The 12306-nt window shown below is 36.4% G+C and overlaps 1 protein-coding gene across 5 annotated transcripts in view; it reads left to right on the forward strand.

Moving 5' to 3' along the window:
* LOC113119701 (RNA-binding motif, single-stranded-interacting protein 3) overlaps positions 1 to 11955 on the forward strand; it is a 35401-nt gene extending 23446 nt beyond the window's left edge. For 3 of the 5 annotated variants that reach the window (XM_026289316.1, XM_026289314.1, XM_026289315.1), the window contains 8 exons: positions 1500 to 1657; positions 2556 to 2635; positions 3862 to 3965; positions 4941 to 4984; positions 6366 to 6459; positions 7297 to 7344; positions 10092 to 10166; positions 11097 to 11278. In XM_026289316.1, the coding sequence (XP_026145101.1) occupies positions 1500 to 1657; positions 2556 to 2635; positions 3862 to 3965; positions 4941 to 4984; positions 6366 to 6459; positions 7297 to 7344; positions 10092 to 10166; positions 11097 to 11255 (762 nt within the window). In that variant the 3' untranslated portion in view covers positions 11256 to 11278. Of the gene's footprint in view, positions 1 to 1499; positions 1658 to 2555; positions 2636 to 3861; positions 3966 to 4940; positions 4985 to 6365; positions 6460 to 7296; positions 7345 to 10091; positions 10167 to 11096; positions 11279 to 11545 lie in introns of those variants that run through there. The other 2 variants (XM_026289318.1, XM_026289317.1) reach the window with 2 other exon arrangements.
* Positions 11956 to 12306: the final 351 nt, after the last annotated feature.

Here is a 12306-nt window from a genome sequence, read left to right on the forward strand (position 1 = left end):
ATGCTTAAAAAAAAAAAAGTGTATGGGTTACCTACAGAATTCATTGAATCTTGCTCTTTCAGCTCAGTGTGTGCGTGTTTTATATTAATGAATGTACTTGCAGCGGGATCACGTAATTTATGTGGAAACAGCATTCTAACCTTTACATTCTAATCCTGCTTCCAAGAAAATTATAAGAAGGCTGGCCTCTATGAAGTAAGTGTTTCGGATCATGTCATGAATTTGGGTGTTATAGTGGATTCGGTTTTAGTTTCAGATCAACAGATTACTAGTGTTGTGAAGGCTATGTTTTATCAACTCCTGGAGAGTCACACATTGATTACTGTAATTCTCTAAATATAGGTATTTCATCTCATCTTCAATTAGTAAAAAAAAACCTGCTGTCAGACTTAACTCGCGCAGAGAAAAGACAGTATTACTCTAGTTTTGGTTTCTTTACACTAATTGTCTGGAAAATGTAGAACCACTTGCGGAATCACGATCACTTGCATTTTTTTTTTTTTTATATGCCATACTTTTTGCTCATAAATTTAAGAGTAATACTTCATTTGAAACTATAAAAGGTCTAATTAAATTTGTGCGCACTTGCAGTATCAACAAGACTTTGTGCTTTTGTAAAATAAAGAAAACAAACATGATGTGCTTTCTGCCATCACAGTCTTGAACAGGAGCGCTTGTGATGAATGAAAGATGAACCGAAACTCAGAGAATGCATGCCTCACAGACATGATAAATATAGCTATAGAAAGCTTTAAATTACTACTTAACTTAAGCCGGGCCCTAGGGGTGTAAAAAAAAGTCTGGGCCTTTTTACAAGAAATATTTTAATTACACAACACAATTTCTGAAAATAACATGGGGGTATTTCAAATATATATTTGAGTAAATTAGGTTTTATGCATTCAGATCTTTACAGTATACTTGCTACAACACAGAATTTAATAACAATAAAAGATATGGAGAGGAAAAAAATAGCATGCAATTTTTATAAAACCTTTAATAAATTGATGTGAAATTGCATACGTTTCAAGATTTGAATTAATTAAACATGCTTTTTGATCAATGCAATCTTATTTAACCATTTAAAAGGAGTCAAGAAAAATAAAAATGGAATTTGGAGAAAACAAAATTAAAATGAAATTTTGAAAAAAATTAAAATGAAATGTTGGAAAAAAATAAACGGATTTCATAGGGTCCTATTCATTTTGCTGCAAAGCACTTTGGTCAATGGCAGTTGTTTTAAATGTGCTATAGAAATAAAATGTGTATGTTATTGTATTAATTCTGTATAACCTGAGACAGCTATGACCTTGTCAGAGAACTTCCCTCCATATTCCTGCGCCTTGACCATTAATTCAAGTATCCCTTGCTTCTCAGTGAGAAATACCAGGTGTGGCGTGTGTATCACAGTGAATGCATGACACTCGAGAGTCCTGTATACTGAAGTGTGTAAGTAACCAGAAGGATCTGTGTGTGTGTGTGTGTGTGTGTGTCTGCAGCAGCAGGAGCAGGACCCCACTAACCTGTACCTGTCTAATCTGCCCGTGTCTGTGGAGGAACAGGAGCTGGAGGCACTGCTCAAACCCTTCGGTCACGTGATCTCCACACGGATCTTACGGGACACCAGCGGCGCGAGCAGAGGTGTCGGCTTCGCCAGGTGTGTGTGTGTGTGTTCACATATCAAACCCTCGAAACAATGAGTGTGTAACGGACTTCAAAGAAGTCAAGTGTGTGTGTGTGTGTGTGTGTGTGTGTGTGTGCTGATTTATTCTGTGCTAATGAGGGTCAACAAAAGCCTGTTCATTTTAACAGCTGCAGCTTATGATTATTAACATAAGATTAATATTCAAAACCTCAGGACACAGTGTTTTTGTGCAGACAGGGTCATTTTCTGGATTTTTATAAAGACTGTATAATAAAACTCAGTGTGAATCTATAGTTACATATATTAATGAGCAAGTTGTAAAAAATAAAACATGCAGATTAAAATAAATATTGTACATATTATATTATATATTTATACATTTTCTAAAAGGTACATCTCCGTGTTAATTTATCTTTTTTTTGGGGGGGGGGGGGGGGGGGGGTATTATTATCATTTTACTATTTTATGTTATTCAATTAATGTTGTTTATTATAATTTTTTTTTTGTATTTGATATAATACCCAATGTGAATTTATATCTTTGCCAATAAATCACATTGTAAGGTCTAAAACATACCAATTTGAAATATTATTATTGCTGTTGTTTTTATTGTTATTATTATTATTATTATTATTTTAATTAAGTATTATTGATGTTGTTTTCTCAGTGTCATCACTGTGCTAGTAAACCTACACATTGCAAGATCTAAAACATACAGAGATGCATTAATTTTTTATTATGCATTTTACATTTTAATTGTAAAAGCTGGATTTCATGTACACATTTTTGTTTAAAAAGATTTTATTTATATTTTTAATAATTCTATCACACAAGCCGTCAAATCAAATCAGTGCTCTGCTGTAAGTCTTTTTAAACCTGTGAAGCGTCTTGTGTTTGTGTTGTTCTTCAGGATGGAGTCCTCAGAGAAATGTGACGTTGTCATACAGCATTTGAACGGGAAATATCTCAAGACTCCAGCAGGAAGCCCAGGTAGAGCTGTGAGAACAGAAAGAGAAACTCTATCCTAACATCTTTCATAGCTGATGGAGTTCTTGGTTTCAGAGAAGTGTCAGCTTCGTCTCAGGTTTCTGGTGAGCTCAGTTAGGAGCAGCTCAGATGATCTGATGAGAAACAGATGCTGTGTCTGCAGTGTTCAGTGTTCAGAGTGATGGACTGTTTCTGCTGTCAATCAGAACTGAGCTCAGGCTGGACAGGAAGTGATGATTATTCAACAGGAAGTGTTACTCTGATCTGTCTGTCTGTCTATCTGTTGTTCTATCGTTCTTTCATTCTATCTATTTATCTATCGTTCTATCTATCTATTTATCATTCTATCCATCTATAATTCTATCCATGCATTGTTCTTTCCATCTATCGTTCTATCTATAATTCTATCCATCCAACGTTCTCTTTAGTTCTATCTGTCATTCTATCTATCGTTCTATCATCCATCGTTCTATCTATAATTCTATCCATCCATCATTCTCTTTTGTTCTATCTATTGTTCTATCCATCCATCTTTCTATTGTTCTATCTGTAGTTCTATCTATCATTCTATCCATCTATCGTTCTATCCATCCATCATACTATCTATCATTCTATCTGTCGTTCTGTCTATCGTTCTGTTCATCCATCGTTCTATCTATTATTCTATCTGTAGTTCTATCTGTAGTTCTATCTATCGTTCTATCCATCCATCATACTATCTATCATTCTATCTGTCATTCTGTCTATCGTTCTGTTCATCCATCGTTCTATCTATTATTCTATCTGTAGTTCTATCTGTAGTTCTATCTGTAGTTCTATCTATCGTTCTATCCATCCATCATTCTATCTATCGTTCTATCGTTCTGTTCATCCATCGTTCTGTCCATCCATCATTATATCTATTTTTCTATCTGTAGTTCTATCCATCACTTTCCATCTGTCGTTATATCTATTGTTCCATGTCAAGCTTCTTTCTTTTTTCTTTCTGTCTTTCTTATCCCTTTATCTGTCTCTGTAGCTTCTGTCTTTCTTTCCTTCTCTCTCTCTCTCTCTCTCTCTGTTCTGGTTCTAGCAGTGCAGTGTACAGATGGAGAGGTGTCTGTCTGTGTTTGCTCTAGTGTCAGTCTCTGTCTCTCTCTCTCTCTCTCTCTGTCTCTCTCTCTCTATCTGTTCTGTTCTGTTCTGTGTTTGCTCCAGTGTCAGTCTGTGTCTCTTGTGTCTGTCTGTAGGTCCGTCTGAACCGCTGCTCTGTAAGTTTGCTGATGGCACTCAGAAGAAGAGACAAACTCAGAGTAAATTTCCTCAGAATGGCAGAGTGTGGAGAGAAGGAGAGGTAAGACACACACACACACACACACAGAGTGAGTTATTTACAGGAAATCAGGCTTATCATCATCATCATCCTCATCCTCATCATCGTGTCCTGAGTCGAGCTGATGCACCTGCTGCATGTCACACTAAAGGCTGAGAACTACTCCGGAGGTTAAAACAAAGCAAAGAACAAGTGTCTTATCATTTATTATAAAACGTAGCATTACATCACTTTGTTGTCCGTGACAAACAGTTGTTCTGCCATGGTACGTTACAGATCCTTGTGGAGATTGAAAGAATGCCGCCATCTGCTGTTCTGTCACTTTTTTGTAGTTTTAAATAAATGATCTGTTCTTTGATATTTATTTGCCGCCGTCACGGCTGATGCTTCTCCGACGCTGCTTCTTCTTCAGCTTTTGCCGTGGTCTTTGGGTTACACCAGCAGAATGGACACTGCAGACTAGTGGTTTGCATGTGTACTGCACTTCGGACAATGATCGCAGAAGTATAAATGAAAACCGACGCATCCTACGACATAGAAGTATAAATCAGCCTTAATTCAGCAAAGACGCACCGTGAACATCTGCAGACAGCTGCTCTTCGTCACCACTGGGCTTCTGTCGCTTACAGCTCAGTATAGTTAGAATAGTTTCAGTTTTGTGAATATATTAAAATAGGGCTGCTCGATAAATCAATATGAAATTGCAATTGCAATAAGACAGAAGCTGTGATTGTGACAATAACTAATTAAATATTAATAATCATGTATGTTCTGATTGGCTGTGATTTTGTTTGGTCAAGCAGAAATTTAACTTGCAGTGTTGAGAGACACATTGTCACTGGATGAATCTGGTTCTGATAGTTTCAATCTCTCATCATCATAAACTCATGTGATCAGTGTCTTTCTCTCCTCTGATGGAGTGATGGAGCATCTGAGGGTTTGGATCTGATGAAGTCTGCTGTTAACACATCTCTGTCTCTCTGTGTGTCTCTGCAGATGGGAATGACACTCACATACGACCCTGCGGTCATGCAAAACGGGTACGTCTCTCTTTCTCTCTCACACACACACACACGCGCACAGAGACAGGAGGAGTGTGTTCCCAGTTTGTTCTGCTTGCAGGAAATCCCTCACTTCCTGTTTCCTGTGTCTGTTTTCTTATGAAACATCCTGTCTGATTAGAAATCAGAACAACACAGCTCTGATTATTTACAATCTCATCACAGTGCCACCTGCAGGACACACACATATACTGTCGTGTGTGCTGAAGTGTGTGTGTGTCCGAACGCATCATAGTGAGACATAGTCTCCACAAAAATGGTTCAGGAGTCTCATTTTTCATGTTATCTCCTTTAGATTTGAAATATAAACTCATGAGACATTTGACTTTCAACCCATTACTTTTCTAGATTGCTCCCGAACTGATTTCATGTATTTTTCTATAAAATAAAATAAAAAATCAGTGTGGTAAAAAAAAATTCAAGGCACTTCAGTGTGTCTATAACTTTTAATATATTTGAGCATTATCAAATCTGGTTGAAGATGGTACAGACCAAAGGGTCTTCTTTCCAAAGACACCAGAATTATTTGTGCAACACTCTAAAGTAAGGAACTGTTACAATTATAAGTTAGCTAGGGCACTTTCAGCTCTGAGAGCCATAATGAGGGGTCAGGTTCACAGGTTAAACATGCACTCAGTCATTTCATGCTGAATATATTGTCACCCAAGACACCCAGGATTCATTTATTCCTCAAGAAAGTGACAGAATTACAGTAATGTGATTGATTTATTATTATTATTCAATTAAATCACGGTAACTGAATTAAAAGCATATGTGTTCATCTCATATGAGTGGACATCTTAAACCAACCTGAAAAAATGAATATTCATTTGATTAATTAAAGCACTTTTATTTAGTTATTCTAAAACGAATTTAACATGCATAAATTGTAAATAATCATTTATGATTTATGCATAAACACACACACACAGATGTAGGTTGTTATGTATAAGAATGCATATGTGATATTTATATAGATATTTATAATTAAAAACAAATCTCTCTCTAATATTTCATCATTTCTTTAAAATTTATTTGTCTTTTAAATGGAAGTGTAATTGATAAGAGATTGTGAAAGCACAGTTGATATATCCTCACCCTTCTGTAATTCAGATGTTTTAAAATTATTGTTTTCATTTGAATTTTTAAGTTTCAGTAACTTTTATATTTCAGTAAGTTTATTTATTTATTTATTTTAATTCTTCAAATGTCTATATAGTGTTTTATTAATTTAATTTTTTAAGTTAGGTTTTAGTTAACTATGATAATTCTATATATATATATATATATATATATATATATATATATATATATATATATATATATATATGATTAACATGTGATCTCTGTCTCTGTGCAGGTTCTCCTCTTCTCCATACAGCATCAGTGCTAACCGGATGATCACACAAGCCTTCACTCCGTTCATCACCACTACACCCGTCTCTACATATCAGGTGTGTGTGTGTGTGTGCGCGTGTGTGTGTGTGTGTGTGTGTGTGATTTCAGTGTCAGACCATCAGAGTAGCTCTGAATGAACGAGCTCCGTGTCTTCAGCTCTGATCTGGAAACCCGTCTGAGTTTGTTTAATGAATATGAGCCGTTAACCCCATCAGGGACAGACACCTTCATCTCCACATCATCTTCAGGAGGTGAAGAATCGACTGTCTGCGGGTTCAATTGTTGCTCTGACAGCCGAATTACACAGGAGACTTCATTAACAAATGAGACAACGAGAGATCAGAACGAGAGAGCTGTGTGTGTGTGTGTGTGTGTGTGGTGTGTGTGTGATCGATCCATCACTGTCAGACTGATTGATCAATATCAGAGCAGAGGAGCGTCCTCTTCATCACTGTCTTCTCTTCACTGAGATCAAGCACAGATTTAGCGCTAATATGAAGCTAGTTTCCTGTGGCTCTGCATGAAAATGATGCGTGCATATATTAATATTTCTTTATACTACAGCTCTAATATGGTTCTAGGTCAATGTATATATGAATTAATTACTGTTGTTTGATTTGCTTTTGCAATTATTTTTATTAGCATTTTTCAATCCATTTTTTTATGCAATACTTTAGGTGGAAAATTTATTCAGTAGTTTTAATCAAAATTTAAATGCAAAATGTCGCTTCTAGCTGAAATACATTTGTTTTTTATTTCAGTTCATGTTTATGTAAATTAATGTTGATTTAATGCTTGTAGCTAGTTAGCGATATTAACCCTTTAATGTGCCGTGTGTGGACCGTGTACATGGTTTATGAATGCTGGATACGACTGTGTGTTGTTCCTCTCAGTTTCAGAGCACAGCATGGATGCCGCAGCAGTATGTGATGCAGCCCACAGTAAGTGACCTCTGACCTTTACTCTCTCCTTGACCATTTACAGACACAAACCTTAAAACTACAGGAACAGAAACTGCTTTCTTAAGTGCATTATACAGGCTGAAAATGAGCATGAAAAACTAATGAAAGGGAAAATGTTTCTTGCTCAGTCAGAGTTTAGCAGAGGCAATATCTGTATAAAAATGGTTGACTATATCTCAGTAATATGAGACCTGAGTTAGTCAGCTGCTGATTCAGTCTTATTCTCATATAAACACCTGTAACATGTTCCTCGAGCTGTTTCTGGAGTGTTTTTGTGTTAAAGTCATTGATTGAGTTCAGTCAACCATAACCCACGGTTATATGACATCCACCAAATCAATATCTGTGTGTTCTGTGCTGAAGTTTCATTTATTTTTACACAACACAAATTCATCGACCTGACCATACAGTAACTCTTTCTGGAGACCGGGCTCATGTGGATGTAGACGTCCTTCTTTATTTCTACAGGAAGAACATAATGCAAAAAAAAAACACTGCAAAAAATTATATTTCTTTATCTGGTTTTCAAATTTAAAAATCTCTCTGATCTTAAAAAAAAAAAAAAAAGATTTACTTGAAGCAACATTGCTAACCTTTTTTTTTATTTTTGTGATTCGTCTTATTGCACTGAGATTTTAACTCAGTTTGGCTTGTTTATGCTAATTTAGAATCTGCTTGTACAGAAAAGCTAATTATAAAATCTATAAAAACTTAATTTGTTGTGCAGTTGTGCTTCTCAAGTAAATGTATCTTTTTTTTTTGACATTTTTACTGGAAAACTACGCAAAAATGACTAATTAGGAGCTTAATAAGAGGTTGTTGTTTTTTTTTGCAGTTGTTGAATAAGTTAAATGTGTGTGTTTTGTGTGTGTGTGTGTGTGTGTGTGTGTGTGTGTGTGTGTGTGTGTGTGTGTGTGTGTGTGTGTGTGTGTGTGTGTGTGTGTGTGTGTGTGTGTGTGTCTGTGTGTGTGTGTGTGTGTGTGTGTGTGTGTGTGTGTGTGTAGGGAGCGCTCATCGGTCCAGCTCTAGATCACAGCTCTGTAATGTCTCCACTAACACAACAGATGACTCTGGGAACCTCTGCTAATGTGGGTTAACATGTCTGCTCTGATTTCACATTTACTCAACACTAAATATCACAACAACATCAGCTGTGTTTGGTCACTGTACAGTATAGTCAGATGATATAAGTGGTTTTAGGTCAGAATAATTTATATCAGACTTAACACCACACTTAATCCAAAACTAAAGATGTATGACTCTATTCAAGATTATACACCGGCCTATATCCAGATTATAAATCCTACTAAAAGTTTGACAATGATTAGACTGTATACTCAACTATGAAATAGATATATAAGGCAGACTATATACCAAAAAATTGTCTTGATCTTTCAAGTCGTTTGATGCCACTCAGATGGTGTTGCACTGCATCAGTCCAAAAGAAGATTAATAAGAAGCGCACCCATTAAAAAAACGTGTCTCACATTGCTCCGGGGGGGGGGGAGAACAAAGGCCGCCTTTAGCAAATCGAAACTTTTATTTCATGCATGATTCGTATGGATCTGTTAACTGAATTTAAAGTGTGATGTCGTGATGAGCATGTATCGCTCACTAGGAGTCGCTAAATGAACAGAGTGATGCACGCAGTTTTTTGTTTCAACGGAGAATCAGTTGCCATATTGGTTGAAATCCCCAAATATAAAAATAAATGACATCTAAATAAAAGTAATCACTGGTAATCTAAAATAATTTTCAGATGTAACTGTAATCTGATTACCCCTTTTTTTAAATGTAATTATAACGAAATACAGTTACTCATATTTTGTATTTTAAATACGTAACACCGTTACATGTATTTGGTTACTCCCCAGCCCTGTGCCGATCATGGATCAGATCGATCTACAGTGGCAAACGCTAAGTGTATTTGAGCTGATTAATGCATTGGAGACATTGTGTTTACCTCAGTGCATAACTCACATTTCACAGTTATATTTTTCATCTGTAAATGTTATTTTGCTGTCAGGAGTGGGCCAAGGCTGACGTGAGTTAACGAGCAGACATGGCTCAGAATAGTTGCAATAATTGAGTCACAATGCTAACTATAAAAGGTACAGCTGTCATAAAACCAGAGAGAAAGGCTGCATGGCTATAAAGGTATGTGAGTGAGTCAGTGGTGATATCAGTGTGTTCCTGTTGGTCAGTGTTAGAGGAGCTCAGCTTAGACTGACCAGGTTAGTTTCCCAGTATAATCAGCTAAAGTCACTGAGCTTGACCTGTGTTCAGTTTTGCTTTATGCAACCAAATCATTTGACAGTGAGTCAGACTAACTGAAATAAGCCTGGCTTATTTGCTAAACTTGTTTATGAAACAGGCCTCGATGCATTAAAAGCCAGAAGATGCATAAGTTAATTTATGATTTGCTGTCTGTCTGAACCAAATAAATAAAAGTGACAATTTTCTCCATTGCATTGAATCGCATTGTGTTGAAACAAACTGAAACAAAATCAGGAAGTACAGGAAGTTAATCACCTCTGACCACGCCCTTTAACTCCACTCATTAGCACTTCTCTATGAGACAGCTGAACCATCCATCACACACACACGCACACACACACACACACACACACACACACACATACACACACACACATACACTCTCGATCACTCAGTGCCCTCTGCAGGACAGTAGATGAACTGCAGGTGTGTGTGTGTGTGTGTTTCAGTATATAATGCCTCCAGCTGCTGTGGGCCCTATGCAAGGCACATTCATCCATCAGTTAACACCGGTCCATCCAGAGGTAAATCATGCATTGTTCAGGAGTTACAGAGATAATAGGGCTGCACACTTTGAGCATAAGTTCATTGTGATCAGATTGTGATTTAAAATGCAAAACAAAAAAAGAATAAAAGAAGAAATCTTTTGCTGTTTGTAACGCATTAAACTCCATATCATCGGGAAGGAGGAGGCGGGAACCGGCGCACAATCAAAATCATTTTAATAATTCAAAAATAAACAAACTAGCGCACCAGCCCCTCACGGCCGACTGGTGCGCATAAATAAAAAGCAAACATAAAATAATGTCCCAGGCCTGGTCCTCTCTCGTCCTTCACGGTCGTCACTCCAGTTTTATATCCTTCCATCTCCTACGTGGGACTCGAGACAGGTGGTGGGGCGCAGGTGCAGCTCATCTCCATTCACTACACCTGGCCTCACTCCTCGTGCCCACGTCTCTCGGCCCCGCCCCACTCGTCACACTGTTATACTCAGTTGACAACAAGGTTTATAAAAACTTACTACAAGTCAGGGAAGATGTTAATAATTCGTATTATAAGCAGTATATATGTAGAAATTAACATTAATATTCTGTATTAATAAATTAACTAAAGGATGAAAACATTGTTTTGAAAATGCTCTAATACACGTAATGTAAAAATATTAATATATTAAGAAATGCTGTAAACATTTTTCATTGTTAGTTCATGATATCTAATGCATTTGCTAACGTTACTATGAATTTGCTAACGTTACTATGAATTTGCTAACGTTACTATGAATTTACTATGTGTTTAGTTTATTTAGACATGTTAAAATTTACATCGATCAGAGACTGAAAGCACTGTCAGATCATGTGTGAATGAACACTGCCACGCTGCGTCTGATATCATTTCATTAAAAACTGCAGCCTTATGATGATTTCCTGCGTGATGATGTCACTTCCTGTTCTCAGGGTGTACTAACAGAAGCTCCCGCGTCACAGAATGTCCATGTAGCACGGCAACAGATCACCATGGAAACCAGCGACCACATGCAACCCTGCTACCAGACCAAGTGTGCACTACACCTGTGCACTGCACCCTACACACTACATCTACTTCACACACACTAGCCATCCATACAACCTCATGACCTGCTGGCCTTTCATATTCTTTAACAGTACAAACTAATATAACATGTTTGCAATTAATTCAATCATTAATCTGGGTTTAAATTTACTAACAGTAATATGTGAACCTGGAGCACAAAAACAGTCTGAAGTCTCTGAGGTATATTTGTAGCAATAGACAACAATACATTGTATGGGTCAAAATTATCGATTTTTCTTTTATGCCATTCTTTAATACCATATATATATCAAAACTTCATCTGTGTGATGCTGATTTTGTGTTTTATTGTCAGATAGCATCCTGAAGAGGTGAATGTACATCAGCGTTGTCTTCTGATGGACGCTCTGCTCTCTAATAATGGACACGCAGTGAACGTCCAGCTGACCTCAGCACCAAAAACACGGACTGGACTCATTTCCACCTGGACTGGACTCTGCAGGCTGCTTCATTTTATTGCTTGATTTTCTTAATTAATTTAAATGTCTGTTGGACTGAAGCTCCTATAGAGAGTTAATATGAAAACATTGCATTGATAGATGTGGATTTGATGTAAAATGATCAAGATGAACACGTATCGTCTTCCTCAGATATTAAGCGATTACATCTTTATATTCTGTTGATTTTCTTGTCAAGTGTTGGCTTTGTAGGAGTTTACACACATCTCAGTTGCCTTCATTTTGAATACATCTGAATATTGTTTAATATCCGGTATCATGTGTTAATCATTTTGGGACTGAATCCTGATATCATCTTTTCTACAGCTGAAGAAAGATGAGGTAATTATATTTTCCTGAATGGATTGTGTTTTAGTGAACATTAATTTTCACAAACAGTACAGCAGGTGTTTTTTTTTCCTAATTGTTAATATATATCAATTTAGATTTATTTACACATTAGATTTGAACCAAATAATAATTTACGGAAAAAAAAAAATTACATTTGTTTTTATATGCATTTCTTTCATTATAGATGTTATATTTGTTTTTAGTTTAATGTTTTTAAAGTGTTTTTTAAAGTGTTTTATTTTTATTTTATTATTATTATCATTTAATA

The sequence above is a fragment of the Carassius auratus genome, chromosome 19, assembly GCF_003368295.1.
Source record: "Carassius auratus strain Wakin chromosome 19, ASM336829v1, whole genome shotgun sequence".
Lineage (NCBI taxonomy): Eukaryota > Metazoa > Chordata > Actinopteri > Cypriniformes > Cyprinidae > Carassius > Carassius auratus.